This window comes from Trachurus japonicus, chromosome 22 (assembly GCF_045865225.1).
Source record: "Trachurus japonicus isolate A0001 chromosome 22, Traja_1.0".
NCBI classification, from domain to species: domain Eukaryota; kingdom Metazoa; phylum Chordata; class Actinopteri; order Carangiformes; family Carangidae; genus Trachurus; species Trachurus japonicus.
The window spans coordinates 24,394,647-24,418,644 of NC_140928.1; the positions used below are offsets into that span (position 1 = coordinate 24,394,647).

The 23,998-nt window shown below is 43.9% G+C and overlaps 1 protein-coding gene across 1 annotated transcript in view; it reads left to right on the forward strand.

The window, feature by feature from the left end:
* Positions 1 to 23,162, forward strand: part of dicer1 (dicer 1, ribonuclease type III) — a 29,159-nt gene extending 5,997 nt beyond the window's left edge. The window contains exons 4-30 of the mRNA XM_085768336.1: positions 104 to 306; positions 418 to 580; positions 678 to 808; positions 1,289 to 1,423; positions 1,540 to 1,700; positions 2,497 to 2,665; positions 3,830 to 4,302; positions 4,396 to 4,528; positions 4,628 to 4,870; positions 5,787 to 5,941; positions 6,042 to 6,174; positions 6,337 to 6,412; positions 6,504 to 6,643; positions 7,185 to 7,364; positions 7,465 to 7,678; positions 8,231 to 8,384; positions 8,487 to 8,669; positions 8,983 to 9,088; positions 9,442 to 9,617; positions 11,345 to 12,113; positions 13,060 to 13,212; positions 15,050 to 15,691; positions 17,217 to 17,478; positions 19,170 to 19,438; positions 20,591 to 20,753; positions 20,923 to 20,998; positions 22,486 to 23,162. Coding sequence (XP_085624462.1) covers positions 193 to 306; positions 418 to 580; positions 678 to 808; positions 1,289 to 1,423; positions 1,540 to 1,700; positions 2,497 to 2,665; positions 3,830 to 4,302; positions 4,396 to 4,528; positions 4,628 to 4,870; positions 5,787 to 5,941; positions 6,042 to 6,174; positions 6,337 to 6,412; positions 6,504 to 6,643; positions 7,185 to 7,364; positions 7,465 to 7,678; positions 8,231 to 8,384; positions 8,487 to 8,669; positions 8,983 to 9,088; positions 9,442 to 9,617; positions 11,345 to 12,113; positions 13,060 to 13,212; positions 15,050 to 15,691; positions 17,217 to 17,478; positions 19,170 to 19,438; positions 20,591 to 20,753; positions 20,923 to 20,998; positions 22,486 to 22,651 — 5,739 coding nt within the window. The 5' untranslated portion in view covers positions 104 to 192 and the 3' untranslated portion in view covers positions 22,652 to 23,162. The remainder of the gene's footprint in view (positions 1 to 103; positions 307 to 417; positions 581 to 677; positions 809 to 1,288; positions 1,424 to 1,539; positions 1,701 to 2,496; positions 2,666 to 3,829; positions 4,303 to 4,395; positions 4,529 to 4,627; positions 4,871 to 5,786; positions 5,942 to 6,041; positions 6,175 to 6,336; positions 6,413 to 6,503; positions 6,644 to 7,184; positions 7,365 to 7,464; positions 7,679 to 8,230; positions 8,385 to 8,486; positions 8,670 to 8,982; positions 9,089 to 9,441; positions 9,618 to 11,344; positions 12,114 to 13,059; positions 13,213 to 15,049; positions 15,692 to 17,216; positions 17,479 to 19,169; positions 19,439 to 20,590; positions 20,754 to 20,922; positions 20,999 to 22,485) is intronic.
* Positions 23,163 to 23,998: the final 836 nt, after the last annotated feature.

The following is a 23,998-nucleotide window of genomic DNA, read 5'->3' on the forward strand; positions in this document are numbered from 1 at the left end:
ATTATGAAAACTATCACATTGTAAGGAAATGTGAGGCTAATGTCCATCATAGCATCTGCTCTATATTGTACATTAACGCTGCATCCTCCTCTCCTTCCTCCAGTGAACTTCTGAAAGGAAGAGGATAATGAAATGAGATAAAGTGGACGACTGGAGGAGCCCAGCCCCCCCTCACCTCCACCTCTTTGAAGCATGGCAGGCTTACAGCTTGTCACCCCTGCTACGTCACCCATGGGGCCTTTCTTCGGTCTGCCATGGCAGCAGGAGGCTATACATGACAACATCTATACACCTAGGAAATATCAGGCAAGGAGGCGTCCTCCATGTGTTCACAAGTTGTCTACAAATGTTCAGTTTTTTTTTTTTTGTCTCTGTCCATCAGTCCACCGTCTCTAAACCTGAATCCCCTCTCCACAGGTAGAACTTCTTGAAGCAGCTCTTGAACATAATACTATCGTCTGCTTGAATTCTGGCTCAGGGAAGACCTTTATTGCAGTACTTCTAACAAAAGAGCTCTCCCACCAAATCCGTGGACATTACCAAGAAAATGCGAAGAGGACTGTTTTTCTGGTGAACACAGGTACATGCCATGCCGCAGAGGTTCCCACCAGGTGGTTTATTCTTCGTACTCTATAAAAAATTAAAGAATTTAACCTGAACTTTCCCACTTTGTCCAGCGTTGTCTGTGATTCAGCAAGCAGCTGCAGTCAGGACTCATTCTGACCTCCAGGTGGGAGAGTACACAGATTTGGGGGAAACCTCAGCATGGACTGACCAAAAGTGGAGTGAAGAGATAATCGAGAATCAGGTACGACTTTTATCACCCGTGGTTCTGTGCCTCTGTCCTGTGACAATACACATTTTATCCCTGGTTTAACGGGAGGATGAGATGATGCTTCAACACAGGTGGCTGTTTACAGTTGACAGCAGCCAGGTGCACCATGATATAACATCTACCACAGCCTGTGCATTGAAACCTCTAGCTTATTGAGTGTCTCCTTTCATCAACATGTCACTTCCTCAATATCCTTGATGCAGAAACATCTCAGGTTCCATCACTGAGGGGTGTGCAAAAAAATCGATTGCATTAGAATTGCGATTCTCTCTCTAGAGATTCAAAATCGATTTAATATTTTTTCTCTTGTAACAGTGCTTGTTCAGTTTATTTATTTATTTATTTACAATTTAGCCCACCAGTCATTTGGTAGGTCAGACAGTCAGTTCTACATGTTCACTGACCTTCTTCATAATCACACTGTAAAATGTGTTATTGTCTTCTCTCGTACAGGTGCTGGTCATGACCTGCCACATATTCCTGCACGTTCTGAGGAATAAAATCTTACCGTTATCTAAAATCAACCTGGTGGTCTTTGATGATTGTCACCTGGCCATCACAGACCACCCCTACTGTGAGATAATGAAGGTGAGGATCTGGTCTAGAAGCTTAACTCGTCTTTTCTCATCCTCCAGACACTCATATAATCATGTAATGGACGGGTGAATGAAGCAGCTCTCCTCTCTCTCTCTCCCTCTCTGCAGCTGTTTGAAGGCTGTTCATCCGGTCCTCGTATCTTGGGACTCACTGCCTCCATCCTCAATGGAAAATGTGACCCGTCAGAACTGGAGCAGAAAATCCAGAATCTGGAGAGAATCCTGAACAGCAATGCTGAAACTGCCACTGACCTCGTGGTCCTGGACAGGTACTACGAGCCAATTTATTCACACTGGGTGAACAGTACACTCTGTTAGAAACACCAGACTAACACTGCGTAGCTCTCCTGTCAAACCATTGTCGATTGGTAATGGTATTAAAGCCAGAAGTGAGTCAAAAAACATGTCCTGGACTGCTGACACAGAGGAGGTTGGCTCAGTGGATTCAGACTGTGACTCTGCATCTGCTGGATCCAGATCCATCAGAGCAGGTCTTCATCTATCCACTCCTGGTGAATCTGTATCCACTCACTGCAGTCTCAGGTTTCTGGTTTCAGAGATAGGAGGTGGAACCTGATGTGGTTTCCACTCCATCCATCCAAGAGTTGTTCACTCTGAAGCTTTTAAAGGGATAGTTCAACATTTTGGCAAATTGATCCATTGCCATAATCCCTATAGTTTTAGCAGTAGGTTCGTTACCTTTAATTGTCGGTGCAAGCTATTTCTTAGAGCGGCGGAGCAGAGCTGCGAGCTGCTCAGAGCTACTTGTCCACAAGAGTGTTTTTGGAGTTGTTGGATTGTGTATTTGATGAGTTTGATGAGGGAAACCAAGAAATTCCATGTGCCTACTATAAGGATTATGGCAATGGGCCAATTTGCCAAAATGTTAAACTGTCCCTTTTAAGCTCCTCACTGGATGTACAGCAGTTTATACACTGCTGGTTGAATAATACACAAATATGTAGGTGTACAGGTGTTCTTAATAAAGTGATTGATGATGACTGAAACACAGTCTAGGTCTGTGCTGAGAACTAACCCGTGTTGGGTGTGTCCCCCTCGTTTCAGATACGCCTCTCAGCCCAGAGAGGTGGTGTTGGACTGTGGCCCATACTCGGATAAGAGCGGCCTCTCCTCGCGCCTGCAGGTGGAGCTGGACGAAGCTCTCCACTTCCTGAACGACTGCAACATATCCGTTGCCAGAGAGGATCGCGATCCCACATTCATCTCCAAACAGGTCAGAGCAATACGATATTCTGCTCGGTTTGATCAGTGGCTCCGTTTTAGCAAAACTTTAACTTGAAGCAGAAATGGCCACAGATGACAGGCAATGGTCAATATCAGTTTTTTAATAGCTGTTGCTGTGATTTAGAGAGCAGACATTAGCCTATATCCTTTATTTTTTCAGTTTCTAATCTGATAAAATACAAGAATGACATTGTTTCTTAAGAGGAATACACAACAAAGATTAAAGTAAATGAACACTGATTGACCTCTGTTGTTTGCAGTAAATTCCCTCAGCTACAAATAATGTGTCTGAGCTGAGTGATTCAGGCTCATTCTTGGCAGTCAGATGTTTGTATATGCAAATTAAATGAGAGTAAAACTGTTACGATCTGAACTCATAGAGATGAGTTGGTCTGTGTTAATTGTAGTGACAGGAACAGACAGCAGTGCCAATGACAATATTCTCAGTGATGTCTTGATAGGAAAAAAGCTTAGGTTAAAAAAAACAACTGCCCTGAGAGCTGTGGTTCCCGAAATGTGAGCTGCTGCCTCCTGGTGGGCTGTGAAGGTACTGCAGGTCGGCTGCAAAGAGTTTACAATGTTCAGTTTGTGAGTTTGAAACTACTCAAAATGATCATCACATATTTATATTAAAAAGTAATCAGAGCTGATAAAATAGGCTGATACAATTCCATGTCACCATTCTTCCTTAATCTGTTTTTTCATGTTGATATTGAGTGATAAATTCCTGTGTTTTATAAATATGGAGTATTATCAGAAACCCCCAGTGGGTCAACAACAGGCCAAATGTTCTGCTTTTTTTAAGTGGGAATGGCAGCCCTAGAATAAGGACTCAGTCGTGCAACATATCACCATAACACCAGCACCTACTAATGCAGTATTCTGCACTACGGCACTTTATCTCATGACCTGCTACGTTTGTTATTATTTTTTTTAACCTTTTTTTTAATCTTGTGCAGTGTTGTGCCGAAACACCACTGTGATTGGCAATTGCAATTTCATTGTGTTTTAAACACAGTGACAATAAAGGCATCTTATCTCTTATCTTAATGGGCAGGGTCAAAATGAGTATTTATTAAAACAAGTTAGTTTTAGGGTTAAATTGAGGGAAAAGTTATCAAGCTTCTGTTTCCACTGTTTGTGTCCCCTCCAGGTCCTGAGTGACTGCCGGGCCGTGCTGCTGGTGCTGGGGCCCTGGTGTGCAGATAAGGCAGCGGGCATCATGGTCCGGGAGCTCCAGAAGTACATCAAACACGAGCAGGAAGAGCTCAACCGCAAGTTCCTGCTCTTCACCGACACCATCCTGCGTAAAGTGCACGCCCTCTGCGAGGAGCACTTCTCCCCCGCCTCGCTGGACCTCAAGTTCGTCACCCCCAAGGTGCTGCGGCTGCTGGAGATCCTGCATGAGTACAAGCCCTTTGAGCGGCAGCAGTTTGAGAGCGTGGAGTGGTACAACAACCGCAACCAGGACAACTACGTGTCCTGGAGCGACTCGGAGGATGAAGATGAAGACGAGGAGGTGGAGGCCAAGGAGAGGCCGGAGGCCAACTTCCCCTCACCGTTCACCAACATCCTGTGTGGGATCATCTTTGTGGAGAGGCGTTACACCGCTGTTGTCCTCAATCGGTACGGCCACGTCTTCATCTTATTCAGATGGACTTTTTTGTGATTTCCAATATGTAATCGTTGACACACACTCACCTTGTGTTTATTCGTCAGTCTCATCAAAGAGGCAGGGAAGCAGGACCCAGAGCTGGCTTACATCAGCAGCAACTTCATCACCGGCCACAGCATCGGCAAAAACCAGCCACGGAACAAACAGATGGAGGTGGAGTTCAGAAAACAAGAGGAGGTACTGACATCCTTGTTCATGATGTGGGACTTTTTTTTTTTTTTTTAATAATTGAGGCGGTTCAATCTAAACAAGCCTCTCTTCTTCTTCCTCACGCAGGTTCTCCGCAAATTCCGGGCTCATGAAACCAACCTGCTCATCGCCACCAGCATCGTGGAGGAGGGTGTGGATATTCCAAAGTGTAACCTGGTGGTGCGGTTCGACCTGCCCACAGAGTACAGGTCCTACGTCCAGTCCAAAGGCAGAGCCCGGGCGCCCGTCTCCAACTACATCATGCTGGCCGACAGCGAGAGGACCAAAGCCTTCGAGGAAGATCTCACCACCTACAAGGCCATAGAGAAGGTGACGCATTCTCTTTGTACGCTGTGAGTTAGTGAGCGCTGGGGATTTACAGTTATATATTTCATGGTAAATCAATGTAAAAATGCTGAACAGTCAGTATTGCTGTTTAAACAGACTCCCAGTCACATGCTGTTTACTTGATCACAGAGTTGCAACAGGTAAACCCAGCACTGCTACTCTGTGACACAGATGTGTTGGCAGTGTTAATATTTAAATGCAGACAAAAATGCATCTAATTATTTATGTTTGGTTTACATGGTAAAACTTGAATGACAATTATTTTTAAGGGATAGTTCAACATTTTAGCAAACTGGCCCATTGCAGTAATCCCTATAGTTTTAGGAGTAGGTTCGTTACCTTTAATTGTCGGTGCACTCTCTTGGACAAGTTGTGACCTGCACATTCACCACGCTATGAGATAATAACGGAACGTTACGAAACAGAAATGTTTTTGAGGCAAATGCAGAGACTGCTTGCCAAAAAACTGCCCCCAACGGAAAGCACATCTGTGGCTTTGCATGAATTTGCATGAAAGCGTTGTTGGATTGTGTATTTGATGAGTTTGATGAGGGAAACCAAGAATTCCTATTAGCCTCCATACTGTAGCTCTGAGCAGCTTACGGCTCTGCTCCGCCGTTCTAAAAATAGCTTGCACCGACAATTAAAGGTAACGAACCTACTCCTAAAACTATGGGATTATGGCAAAAGGCCAATTTGCCAAAATGTTGAACTATCCCTTTAACAGTGCTGTGTTAATACAGATAACCATGATCATTTTGGACACTTCTAATCATGAGATTAAATTGTTATAGCAATTCTTCTTTGGTCAGGAGTAATTTATAATCAAGGTTATGTGAGTAGATGAATAGTGGAAAGGGAATGAATTATTGATAATAATCCTTTATCTCTTGAGCAGATCTTAAGGAACAAGTGTTCAAAGTCGGTGGAAGTGAGTGAGTTTGAAGTGGAGCAGGTCCTGGACGACGACAACATCCTCCCACCCTACGTGCTCCGTTCTGAGGATGGAGGTCCACGGGTCACCATCAACACAGCCATTGGACACATCAACAGGTGCGAATATGATTCTTCAAAGTCATTGGTTCGCCTAAAACATAAAGAAATATCAAACAGACGTTTTAATTTCACATCTTTTTCCTCCTCTGGTGCTCAGGTATTGTGCTCGGCTGCCCAGCGACCCGTTCACCCACTTAGCGCCCAAATGTAAAAATATGGAGACGAGAGATGGACGCTCCCAGTCCACACTCTACCTACCCATCAACTCCCCTCTGCGAGCGCCTGTTAAGGTGAGGGCGTGAATATTTTAATTTATATTTTAATGCTTTGACTCAGTGTCCTGAATGTGTACGATTAATGTGATTGATTTCATCAGCCTCCACTTGGATGTAAATCATAAAACTGTAAATGTTGATGTCATTTATTTGATGGATGTGTGTCTGTCCTCACAGGGCCCCATTATGGCCTGTGCCAGACTGGCAGAGAAAGCAGTTGCACTAGTATGCTGTGAGAAACTCCACAAAATAGGTAAAAACCAACTAATATTTACCGTCAGCATCTACAGAGCTTTTGCCTGCGTAGATTTTTAGCTTGTTTGTCTCACTTTGTTTCCTCCCAGGTGAGCTGGATGATCACCTGATGCCAGTGGGGAAGGAGACGGTTAAGTACGAGGAGGAGCTGGACCTTCACGATGAAGAGGAGACCAGCGTCCCAGGCCGGCCCGGCTCTACCAAGAGGAGGCAGTGCTACCCTAAAGCCGTAAGAAAGCCGCTCTGCTGGGGTCGTATCTATTACAATTAGAGTCAACTGCCTCATTGGATGCTGACAATGAGGTAGTGAGGAACTCCTTTAGTGGAATATCAAACCAAAGCCAACATTCAGACGACTTCTCCCTGAAATACCTCAGGCTGTTGGACTTACTTCAACTTAACTTTAAAAGACCTTTATTGTCTGTCACAGAAAGTTGTTCAACTCCACAATCCTCACAATTTTCTCTCAACATAACTCAAGACACTTGTGTAAAAAAAGAGAATTTAATTTACAACAAATAGATACAAATAACAGTAACTGTCAAGCCTGACTCTGTGAATGCTGATTTGATTTTACATGTCCACTCTCATTCAAACAATGTCAGAGGTAGAATTGCTATCATTTATATAATCATAGTATTCAGTAAAGTCACAGAGAATCCTCTTGTCTCACAGAGAACCACACAGAAATTATGACACATTTTTTTCTGTTACATACATACGCTACAACTGTTTACAGATGTTTGAGATCTCCTCTTCCTCCTCTCCAGATACCAGAGTGTCTGCGGGACAGCTACGCTGTGCCAGAACAGACTTACTATCTCTATGTGATTGGGATGGTCCTCACCACCCCTCTCCCTGATGAACTCAACTTCCGCAGAAGGAAGCTCTACCCACCGGAGGACACCACCAGGTGCTTCGGCATCCTGACTGCCAAACCCATACCTCGAGTACGTCACTCGGCTTCAGACCTTCCTCTATTCACTCTGGATGTTTTTGATTATTTTCAGGTGGTCACTGATGATTAACGATGCTTTCCTCCTGATTCAGATCCCCCATTTCCCGGTGTACACCCGCTCGGGTGAGGTGACCATCTCCATTGAGCTGCAGAAGTCCGGCTTCACGCTCACTGGCGCCCAGCTCGACCTCATCACCCGCCTGCACCAGTACATCTTTTCCCACATCCTCCGTCTGGAGAAACCTGCACTGGAGTTCAAGCCCATGCTGGCTGACTCGGCTTACTTCGTTCTACCTCTGAATGTTGGTGAGTACACCAGCAGCTGGGCAGGCTGTATGTTACCATGTTTACCACAGACTGTGGACACTTTTAAAGGGATAGTTCAACATTTTGGCAAATTGGCCCATTGCCATAATCCTTATAGTTTTAGGAGTAGGTTCGTTACCTTTAATTGTCGGTGCAAGCTATTTTTAGAAGCCGTGAGCTGATCAGAGCTACGCTACGGAGGCTCATGGAATTTCTTGATTTCCCTCATCAAATAGACAATCCAACAACTCCAAAACACTCTCATGGACAAGTTGTGACCTGCACATTCACCACGCTATGAGATAATAATGGAACGTTACGAGACAGAGTTGTTTTCTAGGCAAATGCAGAGACGCGTATCACCGGTTTTGCATGAATTAACCTCGAAAACAACTCCGTCTCGTAACGTTCTGTTATTATCTCATAGCGAGGTGAATGAAATGTTGAACTATCCCTTTAAATGTGGCCTGAAAACCCACCTTTTTGAAAGAGCATATTACTGCTGATTTTAACTAATTACGTTCTTCCCATTTTTCCCATCACTTTGATCAGTTGGAGACTCTAACACACTCGACATGGACTTTATGTTCATGGAGGACATTGAGAAATCTGAGGCCCGCACTGGCATTCCTACCACTCAGTATACCAAGCAGAACCCCTTCACCTTCAAGCTGGAGGACTACCAGGATGCTGTCATCATTCCAAGGTACCGCCGCACCACATGACAATACTGGACTTACCTTTGCTAAGAAATCAATCTGCAAGATCTTCTGTATGATGTAATAACCTTCACTGGTCCTCTTCCCAGGTATCGTAACTTCGACCAGCCTCATCGCTTCTATGTAGCTGACGTGTACACAGACCTGACGCCACTCAGCAAGTTTCCTTCCCCGGAATACGAGACGTTCGCTGAGTACTACAAAACCAAGTACAACCTGGACCTGTCCAACCTGAACCAGCCGCTCCTGGATGTAGACCACACCTCCTCCAGGTCAGCAGCTCAGGAGTCATTGCAGTCGAACGTAGCTGTAAACTAATCAGGTGTTAACAAGAAAGAAGTTATGGAATAATTATGTACTGGTCCTGTCGTTTCAATATTAGAAAATTTGAGTAAATTTTTTTGAGGGGTTTTTGGTTTTGTGTCGAAAATTCACTGGCACTCTGGCATTAGAGAAACAGATTGAGCACCAACCAAACTTCACGGCACTGTATCATGAAGTCACAGTGTACATAGTCAGTATTTCTCAGTATTTCTATATACAGTCTTTAGACATGGATTAAGTTGGGGCTCCTCTTGTTTCCAGATTGAACCTGTTGACCCCTCGGCACCTGAACCAGAAGGGCAAAGCTCTGCCCCTCAGCAGTGCAGAGAAGAGGAAGGCCAAGTGGGAGAGTCTGCAGAACAAACAGGTAAAGCTCAGGTCAACACCCCATTCTGCCCTGCTGACCATGTGTGTATCCCCAGATCTGATTTAGATGCAGTTTCTTCAGTCTTTGTATGACTGTGTGTTTATTCATTCACTTCATTATTTCACCTATCTGAGGTGTTTTTGCTACAGCTGTAGAGATCATTCAGATGCATCGGACTGTTCACTGCTGTTAGGTTATGTTTTCCCCTCACACCCAGGAGAAGATTTTGATGCTTGACACCTGATCTAACCAAAATGTCTTATAAATGAAAAAAGATATTAGTTAAGCCCAGATCATGTTGTTGTCTCTGGACTGTAACAGCCCCAGTCTCACAGGAGTGTTGTGTTTGTCAGATCCTGGTTCCAGAGCTGTGTGCCATCCACCCTATACCCGCCTCCCTGTGGAGGAAAGCAGTGTGTCTACCCAGCATCCTCTACCGCCTCCACTGCCTCCTGACGGCCGAGGAGCTCCGATCCCAGACGGCCACTGAAGCTGGAGTCGGAACCCAGACCCTCCCCCCCGACTTCAGGTTCCTGCTCCACGTACACCACATAAAACACTGAATCATTCACAGCGAACTAATAAGAACATTACAGTTATTACAACTCCTGAATCTGGAAGCAACAACAGCTGACCTTTTAAAATCTGTCAACCTTATCAGTTGATGAATCTCCTACCCACGGTCCAGGCAGCTCCATGGCACAAAACCCACAAGTACTTGAGATGTTTTTTCCCATAATGCTCACTTTAAAAGTACACAAACTAAGATGGCTGGATTCATTTCCATGTGGCAGCAGTAAACGTTTGACTTAATTGTGACCTGTGTTGATAGTTGTGTGTAAAACAAGTTGCCAGGTCAACACAGAGGTTGGTTTGATTTGACAGAAATGTCTTGCTGTTCATGATCCTCCATCGCTGACTTCACAGGGCTGCAACTAATGATTCTTTTCATTAATGGATTCATCTACTGACCTCAGTTTCTGGCTCGTCCATTTTCCATGGGCACAAGGTGATGTTTTCACAGCATGTTGTCTGGAGAAACTTAAGACTTTGAATTCCAAGTCAGAGATATAATTAATATGCCGTGAACTGACAGACACATGGACAGAGTTTCAGCAAAATGGCTGTAAATGCACCACCATTACATCAGAATATAATCCAGTATTAGCACACAAATGCAATTTAGAAAATCTCACAGGAGCTAGACGCCGTTTATTTGTATCTAGTTTTACGAACTACACATTTTTAATGACAAAAGTAGCTGTTAATCTGGTGTGACTTCTCCCCGGTCTGCCAACATCATGCGAAAGCAGCTTTGACCTCAGCCCTCATGTTTCGCTGTTTGCACTTTGACAAGCTGACACTGTTGGCGAGGGTGCCAAGTTAGCTATTAGCAGTTACCATTTTACATTGTAGCCATGATTGTCCCGACAGCTCTCACTGATCACTGTGATATTGACACATTCACACATCCTTGGAAAGTCAGATTTGACTTTGTTGTCTTTTATTTTTAATTAACTAAATCACTACAATGCACAATCCAACAACTCCAAAACGCTCTCGTGGACAAGTTGTGACCTGCACATTCACCACGCTATGAGATAACAACAGAAGTTGTTTTCGAGGTAAATTCATGAAAAAACGCTGATGCGCGTTCCTGTCGAGGGAAGATTTTCTGCAAGCAGTCTCTGCATTTTATAGTTAATTTGATATTATTTAGTGGTTGACTTGCCCAGCATTTCCTTGTTTCCTGGTTTCTCAGACACTGCCCGGCGGGTCATGGGAATAACACTGCCGGATCGCAAATACTTTAACTTTCATCCGTCTTGCGCTGGTCCAAGAATTTCACTGCGTGCTGAGGCTCATGGGAAATGTAGTTAGAAATCACTTTGCTTTCTGAAACTTCTCATCGTCCCTTTAACGGGCACAATTCAGTTTCAGTGTCCGACGGGCCGACAGTGGTCAGCTGTTGTTACGTTACGTCCATAAACTGTATACCGTAGCAGTGTGGCTCACCATTTCACAAAAGTTATCAGATTTTCCCACTCTGGGACCCGTTTCCGAAAAATTCTGTTTTCACCCCCCCAAAAACGCTGTTGCGTAGTCTGCATGCCCTCTAGATGTGATTTACATTACAGTGAAGAGAGAAGTTTTCTATGTGGCTGTCGCATTAATTTAAATATACCTCAGCATGAAGCTCAACCAAACAAGCCTCTCAACTGTCTAAAGTGTGGATGGTCTGTTTGTGTGCTGCAGGTATCCAAACCTGGACTTTGGCTGGAAGAGATCTATCGACAGCAAAACCTTCATCTCCTGTCCCGAGTCCTGCAGCGAGGATGGGGGCGGTCACTGTAAGCACCAACAGACTGTAACCCCCGACCACAGTCCCCCGACACAACCCAGCAGTCACCACTCTGCCCCGCCGGAGCAGGGGCCCGCCGCGGCCCCCGCGTCCGGAGACGCCGCCACCCGCACCAGGAACCTAATTAACGGCACCGCCCTTGTCGCCGACTGCGACGACAGCAGCCACCGAGACGAGCACCTTCACCAACATGACAATTGCCAATGCTCCCAGCCCAGCTCTCCTGGGCCGCAGAGCTCTGAATCAAAACAAACCACTACCTCAGTTCCTGTGCAGCCCTCTCACAGCTTGAAGAAGCCCAGCTCCAGTCCTCCTCAACCTAGTGACGAATGTACACCTGGGAGGACCTCAGACCACACAAATAAAGCTACCTCAGTCTGCATATGGGCAGCCACGGGTCCCAACGCTCCCACAGCACCTTCTCTTGATCTCGCCACTGGCCCCCAGCACAGAGCCCAGACGGGAGACTCCCCCAAAAGCCTGGGGCCCAACCCGGGCCTCATCCTCCAGGCCCTGACCCTATCCAACGCAAGCGACGGCTTCAACCTGGAGCGGCTGGAGATGCTCGGCGACTCCTTCCTGAAGCACGCCATCACCACATACCTGTTCTGTACTTACCCCGACGCTCACGAGGGACGACTCAGCTACATGCGTAGCAAGAAGGTGAGACGACGATTGATAAGAAATAAAGGAAGTTACATTGGACGGTTTGAACACATTTTGGGTGAATTCCTTAAGCTCAACCCTTAATCTTAGTAGCCCTCTAAACAAAGTGTTAAGGGCTATTAGCCCGGTCATCTTATAACATTATCGGCGCAAACATTTTACATAGGCTGTATCTTGATAAAACAACAACTATATTACAACCGAGAAAAATGACCGTTTTGTAACTAAACGATAGCAACATGGCTTGTCCCCACTGGCCGGCTATTGACAAAAGATCGTAAAATAAAAAATAAATGTTATGCAACAATGAGGTAAATAATCCATAAAATGGGCCTAAACTAAGATAATACAGTGGTTTTGGTAATATTTATATCTCTATTAACAAAGAAAATACTTACCGGGTAGCCTTTGCTCCTAAGTAAAGGGTGGTGTCGGAGAATCTCAATATTGAGGGCTACAGCTCTTAAACTTGTCCCTCAACTTAACATCCTGAGGATCGGGACAGCACTAGCACTTAGCGAGAGTGCACGTAGTGAAGTATATAATCATCACCTTTATTTATGATCAGTTACATTTAGTAGTTATTTTTGGAGCTTTCACTGATATTGCCTGATCATCATCACATCCGTCCTGGGTATGTGGACGTGTGTTTTGTTTTCTCTCTGAACACTTTGACGTCTTATAGATGTTTGTTCAAAGAAAGTCTGAAGAACTCTATTCAATTCAATTTAATTCAATCACTCTAACTCTATCATGTGTCAGTGATTACAAAGACAAAACATGAAATAATGACAACTCAGGGCCCATCGCACCGTCACAGTAATTATGTGTGTAAAGTTAAAGACAACAGACTTGCAGTGTAAAACTAAATCAAATCAGCGCAGGTAAAATATAAGACATGCTCTCCTGTCCTACACCGACAGTGTTGTGCCTTGTCCTCCAGGTGAGCAACTGTAACCTGTACCGTCTGGGGAAGAAGAAGGGGCTCCCCAGCAGGATGGTGGTGTCCATCTTCGACCCCCCCGTTAACTGGCTGCCTCCTGGCTACGTGGTCAACCAGGACAAGAGCAGCTCGGACAAACTGGATTCAGGGGAGGTGAGTGAGACCACCTGCTGAGCTCTGACTTCACATTCACTTCACACACTCCTCCACCTCAGGGCTCACCAGCTCCTGATGTGAGACTGACCGCAGGTGCTGAAGTTTCACATACAGTATATGTTTAGGGGTTAGACCAAAGATATAAAGTGTGTTAACACTTGTCGAGTACTGTATAGTTTTGTTTCTGTTCATTTATGGAGTGATTTGATGTTATAAGGCCACTAGAGGGCAGGCTTCCACTTTGTCTGGCAACACATTTTCCTCCACAGCCCCACACAAAACTCCTACATATAACATTATTACTGTTCTAAGTGAAAAATAATATAAATAAAGAAATAGGCAAGGCAGATGATCATGATGGTGTCCTTTGCTCTTGCAGTAGTTACAGTTCAAGAAAGGCAGCTCAGTGTATTAATGTGGACAACACAATGACAGGTTTAGACGAAAAGGAATAGAATAGAGAACGCAGCAGGGAACAGGATTAGTCGGCTCTGCCCACACACTCACTCACTTTTATACAATAATATATACAGCGTGTGACGGGGTCTCTCACCTGCTGCTGGTTTTCTCTCAGATTCTCAACTATTCAGCTCATTCAGAAAATAAGGTTGAATATTAATATCAAAATATTGATATATAATGATTATCATTTATGATGGACTCATATTTTTGATTAATCAGTTTGATATTTTAATCTTAAATAAGTAAAAAGCCCAAGAATAAATAATATATAAATAATTTCCTGCAGATTGATTTTCTATCATGAGTTATTGATTATTTTTAGTTTTAGCTGCAGACATTCCTCAGCGACGAAGCTGCATGATCCTTCTCCTTGAATTTTTTCATGAAACTGCAACAATTGTTCTTGACTTCAGGGTTACTCATTAATGCATCAAGGTGACCACGATCCCATCATCAGGCATCTTTATCATCCCAACTCCTTTTCTCCACCTCCGTCCTGCCATGAATACTGCTGTCCACATCTGACTCATTCAGATAATACTCAGCACTTTGGCTTCATTGAAGGTTCATACTCGGCATTTGATTCTAGGTCAAACTTGCACAGAATTAAAGGAGGTTTTTCTTCTTTTAACTGTAACACTATTGTGCAGTCGACCCTCGGCTGACTGTCTGTTGTCGTGCCGTTTCTGTTAATCCTTTGTTAGTTGTTTGTGTCGTCTGTCTTCTGCCAGCTGCTTCTCGTCCTCAGGTCTCTCTTGGAAAAAACAGATTTTAATCCCGATAAAGACTACTTGATGAAATGAAACAAAAAAAAATGCAACAAACACAGAGACACAGGTTAAATCGCAACCACAGAGTCAGAATTCACTCTCGTACCTTTACCAAGAACAAAATGTTTTGACAGCAGAGGCAGCTGTGGTAAAGGAGAGCGAGGCAACACTGGCAGTTGAGGTAAACATTACATTAGAGTATTTGATCCGTTTGGTTCTAACTCAGATGTCTCCATCAACTGTAACTGTGACCCTCAGGACAAAACACCGTGGAATATCCTGTTTCAAGCACGGACAATCACTATTGTTGTTAGGTTAGATGATATAACACTTGTGGGTTGCAGTTTTCTTTGTTCAGTGCTCTGTTTATTTATTTTGTCACCTGACTTATAGATAATAAATGAAGGTTTTCCTTAATGACCTCATTGTAACTGACACTGTTAACCGCTGTGGAATAGTAGCTCTGAGTCATGGCGGCGGTTTGGCAGCTTGTCCTCTCACAAACATAGAAAACTCAGCTTCACATGAAACTCCTGTTGTTTCCTGTGCAACAGAAAGGTTCACTTTCCTCTAATTCTGCTTTTAATTCCTCCGTCGTCCAGGCCAAAGAGGAGCTTCTAGCCAACGGGCGGTCTGAGAACGACTACGACGAGGACGAAGAGGTGGACGAGGAGGTGGACGACGACGACGACGCCGAGGTGATGCTGAAGGACGAGCCAAAGGACGAGGTCAACATGGAGGACGATCTGGAGTACTACAAGGAGCACATCAAGTTCATCGACAACATGTTGCTGGGGTCCGGCGCGTTCGCGAAGAAGATCTCTCTAGGCGTCTTCCCTCCCTCCCCCACGCCGACCGCCGGGCCTTCCCCCGCCATGGAGTCTCCGTACGAGTGGAAGGCCCCCAAGAAGCCCCTCCACCCCACCACGGCCCACTTCTCGCCGGAGCCGGCGCACACGGGGCCGTCGGCCGAGGAGTTCGACTACAGCTCGTGGGACGCCATGTGCTACCTGGACCCCAGCAAGGCCGGAGAGGAGGACGACTTCGTGGTGGGCTTCTGGAACCCCTCGGAGGAGAACTGCGGCGTGGAGCTGGGCAAACAGTCCATCTCCTACGACCTGCACACGGAGCAGTGCATCGCGGACAAGAGCATCGCCGACTGCGTGGAGGCTCTGCTGGGCTGCTACCTGACCAGCTGTGGAGAGAGGGCGGCCCAGATGTTCCTCTGTTCACTGGGCCTCAAGGTGAGTTACAACCTTCCTCAGTATATTAATACTGCAGTGTTTCAGTGATGTTATGAATTGGTGCCAAATGCAAACCTGGAATAAACAAATGAAGGATTTGTAATGTGTTGATTAGCAAAGCTACTGTTCATTTGGGTCCACACAGACATAATCATTACAATCTTTTAATAGATTTACTCACAAAACAGTATAAAACTAATTAAAACCAAGAGAGACACTTATTAACATGCAAGTAAAAAGCAGAATTTGCAAAACAGTTTGAAACAGTTAAAAAAAGTGAGAATCCATTCCTGGATTCCCTCCCTCAGTTTCCACTTTCTTCTTTCCAGCTGCTTTTCCTTTTCCTATGAACTAATCCGTTCGCTTAGTCCTTTAGCTTCTTTAACCTCCGTGACTCTCACTCTGAGATCTTATTACATCCAGTTACACCCATTTAGGATTGTTAATCCTGCTTTTACCAGCACTGAAATCACTTTTATTGTAATTATTTATTTATGAATTATTTTCCACCTCTGTTTTTATTGACTTATAAAAATGCTAAGGGTTTAAATAGTTTCACAGTCCAAAGACAATGCACTGTGGTGCAATGATAATAAAACAAAAATACAGAGCCCCAAAAAAGGCCTAAAGGGATAGTTCAACATTTTGGCAAACTGGCCCATAGTCATAGCAGTAGGTTTGTTACCTTAAGCTGTTTTTAGAACGGCGGAGCAGAGCGGCGAGCTGCTCAGAGCTACGCTACGGAGGATAATGAGATTTCTTGGTTTCCCTCATCAAACTCATCAAATTCATCAAATACACAATCCAACAACTCCGAAACGCTCTGGTGGACAAGTTGTGACCTGCACATTCACCACGCTATGAGATAATAACAGATCTTTGGGAGACAGAGTTGTTTTCGAGGCAAATTCATGCAAAACCGATGATGTCACGTTTCCGTTCGGGGCAGTTGTTGGATTGTGTATTTGATGAGTTTGATGAGGGAAACCAAGAAATCCCATTATGCTCCATAGCGTAGCTCTGCTCCGCTGTTCTAAAAATAACTTGCACCGACAATTAAAGGTAACGAACCTACTCCTAAAACTATAGGGATTATGGCAATTGCACAATTTGCCAAAATGTTGAACTATCCCTTTAAGGTCTTAGGTCAGTAAGTTTTACAGGAGTCTGACACAGCACTGTTGTGAGTGGAGAGGAAATTGTTCAGTCAGATGTCTTCAACCTTGCTCATTGGAAAAAGTTGTGGACACACTGAGGCTGGTGTTGGGACAGATGACGGTACTGACTAAAGGGGCAGTTTGAGGTTTTTTGACATGGGCTGTGTGAAGTCATCATATGAAGTCGGTACATTACCAGCTGTAGATTCTAATCACTGTGATGACAGCCGAACCACAGCTAACGAGAAAGTCAAGAAGAATGTTTTTGCAACATCACCATGCATGCCTCTCCATATCTTTATCTGAACCTGGGTAACCACAGTTCCCTGCAGTCCTGAAGTAATGATTTCTTTTTCTTTTGGTGACAGGTGTTACCATTGGAGAGAGGGGCCCTGACAGGAGCGTTGGTGCAGAGCCGTCAGACCACCATCACGACTGTCGACCAGTGCTACGGCTGGCTGAAGATCCCGCCCCGCTGCATGTTGGACCATCCGGAAGCGGAGAAGACGCTCAACCACCTCATCTCCGGCTTCAAGAACTTTGAAAGAAAGATCAACTACACCTTTCAAAACAAGGCTTACCTCCTGCAAGCCTTCACCCACGCTTCCTACCATTACAACACCATCACAGGTGAGACCTCCCCACACAGCTGATGTCAGCTCAACTCACACTGCAGTCCAGATAAGTTTGGTAGTCGTCCTAGCAGATGCTTTTGATAGAAATTAGGAGCCAGATTGGTTTTCATCACTCAAACTAGTTACTTATTGGATTTACACCTATACCAACTAACAAATATGTAGTAGCTGTGCCTTCAAGATTAAATCTCTAGTATTATACTGAGCCTTTTACCTTCTTACTATGGAAACAAACAGTGACCCTTGACCAGTATCACACAGAAACAAGAAACAGGCGTACATTGCTCATAATTCGTTTGCATGATAACAATAATATGGAGAGAGCTGTAAGAAGGGAAAGAGTTTTTAGAGACAGCAGCCATGTTTTTCCCAGATCAGATGTTTCTTTTTATTTCTGTCCCCCTTTGCGTACACTCTTGAAACTATTAAATTCTTTTTAAGGACAAACATTTTCAGCTGGAGTAACCGGAACCTGTCGGCCATTTGATCTTTATTTTGGAAGAAGTCTTCATTTACCCAGAATCCATTGCACCACAGTCCAACTTAAGATGGACTTCACAGATGAATTCTAACATCCGGCTGAAGTCTGGCCGTTATATCTACATGTCTTTGTGAAACATTGGACCTAACACCAGATCAGATGTTGCTTGATAATTTCTAAAACTCCCACCTGTTACCAGGCGGAGTTGAATGGGATGTGAACCTGATCCTGGTGTTAGTAGCTGTCGTTTGTTTCTCCAGTTTTGCCCAAACCAACATCAACAGTGGTGGCAATGGCTGTGTGGGAAAAAAAACTTTAAAACACTTTCAAATAGATAAGACCAATTAATGAATCGATATTATAGATGTTATAGAAACAGGATCTTTGAGGCTGATGGATCGTCTAAAATTGTGATCAATGTTATTTTGATCTCCTAAAGTCATGTTCAGATCATTAAACTAGTTGGAAACCAATTGAAATAAATCTGCAGGAGAAATTTGCATTTTCACATGGGTAAAAAAAAATGTGTTTGTGAAAATGTGAGTTTCTCCTAAAAAATAAAATGAAAAATTGATCACACACCAAAAAAACAGCATGTGAATCTGCACACACTGTATCAGCACAGAGGTTACACCACAGGCTCCAAGCTGTTTTATTCTGAGAGCTCCCTTGATAAAATCAGAGGGGCTGGGAGCATGGTTTGTACAGACTATATTCTCTGAACCTTTGGCTGAGCTCCTCTGAAACTTGGTGAGCTACTGGTAGCTCTCCAGCCGCCTCATTTTCTATAATGACACCGTTACATATGCTCTTTTTATGAACAGTGCTCAGATCTCTGTAAAGATACAAAGTTACTTCTGAAAACTGATCAGACTCTTTATGGCAATCAAGCTTTGTGTGGTGGTGAGTTTACATAAAAACGTTCCTTTTTTTGGAAACTACAATTAGAGATTTTGACCCTGACTGCCGTCCACAGATCTTCTTAGACAATAGGATTGTGTTTTATTTCATTTTGTTACAAGTAGAAAATGAGACAGGTGAACAGCGAGGTGTGTTTAGTTATGAGAGCAGTGGAGATCAGTTAGAGTTTAGCTGCTCTAGCTTGTTTCTATAAAGGACCTTATTATTTTATCATGTTGCTTTCCCACAAAGTAAATGATTAATGTGAAACCCGCTCTGTGTTTTCCGCTGTGCCTCCTCCTCAGATTGTTACCAGCGGCTGGAGTTCCTTGGCGATGCAATCCTAGACTACCTCATAACGAAGCACCTTTATGAAGACCCGCGGCAGCACTCCCCCGGCGTGCTGACGGACCTGCGCTCAGCGCTCGTCAACAACACCATCTTTGCCTCTCTGGCCGTCAAGTACGACTACCACAAATACTTCAAGGCCATCTCACCCGAGCTTTTCCACGTCATCGACGACTTCGTGCAGTTCCAGCTGGAGAAGAACGAGATGCAAGGCATGGACTCCGAGGTGAGTCCTGTTCCTGGGAACAGATCTCAGCATCAGTGCTGGACGACAGAGCCCTGCAGGGAGAAACATAATCTTTGCTGTTGTTTTTTCCAGGATTCAAAAAAAAAAAGATCTGCCTGAACAACAAGGCCGTCAGCTTTTATGAATTTGTTTCAATGATTTCAGTCCTGAAGAGAAAATGCAGTTGGCTTTAATTTGTCTGGAAATGGCTATCTTGGCACCAGATCTCCTCTCTCTGCTTGAGAGGTACTTTTCTGCCTTTAGGACGACAGGCACACACACACACACTGCAGAACACAGCTGAAGGAAAAGAAGAGATGTGTTGCAGTAACCTGGTCCAGCTCACTATTCATCAAATAAAAACAACAATAACAAGATGAAGCTGTAAACGCAGCAGCCTGTAGAGTCTCTAATTGAACACAATGACCCTGGATCAGACCAACAAGGCTGGAATGGCAGCAAAGGTTTGAGCAAACGGAGAGAGAGAGAGGATAGAGAGTCACACAGTGACGTGTTGCTGTGGTGCAACAAGGCGGAGGATTTCTATTGATACTGATCTATTAAACTAAACCAGGGCCTTTCCAGACTGCACACTTAATCTACTGAGATCTAATTATCGTTTAGCTTTTGCCTCAAATGTTTAAATTTTATTAAGCCTTACCACTTTAATGAGTTTTATGCCTCCAATCCCGAGGCATATTGTTTGCAGATGTCTGTCCATCTGTCCCATTCCTTTGGACAGAGTTTGTTGGTCAAAGGTCAAACTTCACATTACAATTATGATTAAATTTTACACAGTGGGTTAGGTTCATATTCTAAACAACTGAATAAACAGGAAAGGAACCTGAATATAATATAGTCTTAAGTAGAGGAGGCAAACCACTATGAAGTGGTGAGTCTAGTTTTCCATATTATGCAGCTGACACCTGTGTGTTTGTGTTTGTGAAGTGTACTAAAATATGTACACGTGTAAACTGTGCAATGTTTTCCATTTAAACGTGTACACGGTAGCGTCCAACCCAAAAATATATGTACTCACTCACAAAAAAACAAAAAAATGTGTGTATCGGTTAAGGATTTTTATTAAACGTCTCATTCCGTGTAAACGTTTACACATGTACACTGACACACCCCTTCTGTGTGCACTTGCAGCTGCGACGCTCTGAAGAAGACGAGGAGAAGGAGGAGGACATCGAGGTCCCTAAGGCCATGGGGGATATCTTTGAGTCACTAGCCGGAGCTATTTACATGGACAGCAGGATGTCGTTGGAGACGGTGTGGCAGGTGTATTATCCAATGATGAGGCCGCTCATAGGTGAGGAGGAGGGAGAGCACGTCTCTCAGTGTATATATCTTTTTTTTTCCACACTGTGTTTCCAGACGTTCGGGATTTTTCCCACTGTGTTGACCTGTTGTGCTGAAGTCATGAATGTTTATGATGTGCTGTGACCCGCTGACCCCTCTGTCCGTACCCCACCTCACAGAGAAGTTCTCAGCCAACGTGCCACGCTCTCCTGTGAGGGAGCTGCTGGAGATGGAGCCAGAAACTGCCAAGTTCAGGTATCGGATCAGCAGATTTCTCATGTCTTTATCATGTCCGAATGACAGAGGCTGAGTTTCTCTCCTACTTTTAAAAAGAGTCAGGCCAATCCTAACAGACTAAACTGGTGGTAATAAGTACAGCCAATTCTGCCAGGTCCTCTATGGTTCAGTTTGATGTGATGCACTTGCAATCTTGGGTGTTTAAAAGTTGTCATGAAGACTTATGAGTCGTGGCTGGTCTGAAATCAGCCACAGTCAGAGTTTATCTTGTTTTTTTTTCAGTGAAATGACTTCCTGCACGTTTTATACACCCAGCCAGCTGAGTGTCTTTTAATGTGAAAAATTTCTGTGCAGGAAGTGTTGAGTTACTTTCCATCAATTTAGCAGCAATTCAAAAACGGTTCGGTGGAAGTGACTGAACTCTAAGCCAACTGAAGTGTGGGCTGGTGTGTAAATATAATTTCGGCCACAAATGGCACTATGGTCAGAAGTATTAGAAGAAACCATTTTTCCAGTTTTTATTGAAATTTCCCAGCCCAGTTAATGAAGTAGAGTCTGTGCAGGTACAAAACTACACAAGCTAAAAGAAACTCAAAACTTCAATGCAATGTACCCTGCAACAGTGGAGGTGAATGAATCTTAAAGGGATAGTTCAACATTTGGGCAAACTGGCCCATTGCCTCCCTATAGCTTTAGGAGTAGGTTTGTCGCCTTTAATTGTCGGTGCAAGCTATTTTTAGAACGGCGGAGCAGAACCGCAAGCTGCTCAGAGCTACGCAGTGGAGGATAATGGGATTTCTTGGTTTCCCAACAACTTCAAAACGCTCTCGTGGACAAGTTGTGACCTGCACATTCACCACACCATGAGGTAATAACGGAACGTCATGAGACAGAGTTGTTTTAGAGGTAAATACAGAGACTGCTTGCTGAAAAACTGCCCCGACGGCATCAGCGGTTTTGCATGAATTTACCTCTAAAACAACTCTGTCTCGTAACGTTCCGTTATTATCTCATAGCATGGTGAATGTGCAGGTCACAACTTGTCCACAAGAACGTTTTGGAGTTGTTGGTTTGATGAGGGAAACCAACAAATCCCATTAGCCTCTGTAGTGTAGCTCTGAGCAGCTCGTGGCTCTGCTCCGCCGTTCTAAAAATAGCTTGCACCGACAATTAAAGGTAACGAACCTACTCAAAATACTATAGGGATTATGGCAATGGGCCAATTTGCCAAAATGTTGAACTACCCCTTTAATGAAACCCTTCCTCCATGTTGATGAAGGACAAAATATCTGTCCGTCAAAGTCGACAAAGGACAACACTGAAAGGAGGTGGTAAGGCTGTTATAGAGCTGTTACCCTTAGTTTCGTGTTTAACTGACCTAAATGATCCTTCATAAGATCAATTGTGCAACAGGTTCATATTTTAATGAAACCTGAACTTGGACCTTTAGAGAAATGTACAGTTTGTGTGGTCCACAGTCTGACCGTGGTCTTCTCCGCTTGCAGCCCTGCAGAGAGAACCTACGACGGGAAGGTGCGGGTGACAGTGGAGGTCGTCGGTAAGGGCAAGTTCAAAGGAGTCGGCCGCAGCTACAGGATTGCCAAGTCGGCGGCGGCACGGCGAGCCCTGCGCAGCCTCAAAGCCAATCAACCTCAGGTCCAAAACAACTGAGCTCCTCCTCCGAGCTCTCAGCATATTAGCACCGAAGCTACAGACGCTAACGGAGAGAAAAGAAAAAAAAAAAAAAAAGCAACGTCGGCTTCCCAACACAGCAACACGATGCTAGCCCTGTATCTTCAGCCTGCGATGGCACAACCGAGGCAGCCAGGAACACTGTGTGGAGATGCAACAGAAGAAGCAGACTGATCTCACAACGGATTTCACATCGGATTTTTTTTTTTCTTTTTTTTTTTTTTGCGCAAACACAATCTTTACTTTCCTTCTCTGCTTTGTGTAATCACATGAGTGCTTTATTAACGTTTAGTTAAGTGTTTAAAAAAAAAAAAAAGGTCAGGTCGCTGTGTCTGCTCCTCAGTGTTTTTTTTTTTTTTTTTTGTTAACTTCTATGACAGTGAGATGAGGCTTATGCTTATTGTGTAGTATTAGATTGTACATAGTTCAATCAAAGGTGTAAATCAAAGTATGTAGGAAGAAAAAATAAATAAAAACAAAAAACGCTAAACTCCTCAGCCTGTGCACTAGTGCCAGTCAGTTTTAAAGCGGTTTTTAAAACGCTAACGGCAGACGTGGCTAACAGATACCACTGGAACAAACAGCTGGTGGCACCTCTGTCTGAAATCTGTCTTGAAATGGTATTCTTAATAATTTTTTGCACTTATTCCATTAGGGTCTGTTATTTTGAGAATTGTGTGGTCACATTGACACCAAAATCATATTTGTAGCAAAGTATATAGATATATATAATTAAAAAAAATATAAAAGACATGAATGAAATTCTCGGCCTTCGATGCTAAGGCTCACCCTCGTATCCTGCAAGACGGATAGGAATTTCAACATTCCCAGTTACTGTAATTTAAACTAGTTTTTAAACCGCACTTGAGGTTGCATGTTATTGTAGCTTACGTATAAACCACGACAGCTGAACGGCTTCTCTAAATGTTCTATATGGATATATCCAGAGCGACGTTAAGATGTTTATGGCATTATCCTGGTGATTCATACGTTTTGATACCAAGAGCTGAATGGAATTGAATCAAGTCATTCTCTCGCACTAGATGTCTTTCCACGGAGTGGCTCATCCAGTTTTGATATAAAGAAGAGGAAGACATATCACACGTACAATATGCTGCAGACTTTTCTACTAATTGGATAGAACCAGAACCTTTTCAGATACAAGTCTTTGTGAAAAAAGGCCAATTCATTTCAACACACTAGTGTTCCTCACATCCCGTACCTACCAAAGCTATAGCAGATGTGACACTATGAGGTTGAAGTCAATTCCTAGGGATAAGGATACCAGCCTTTTTTTTGGTTTCTTTCCTGACAAAATTTTTTTTT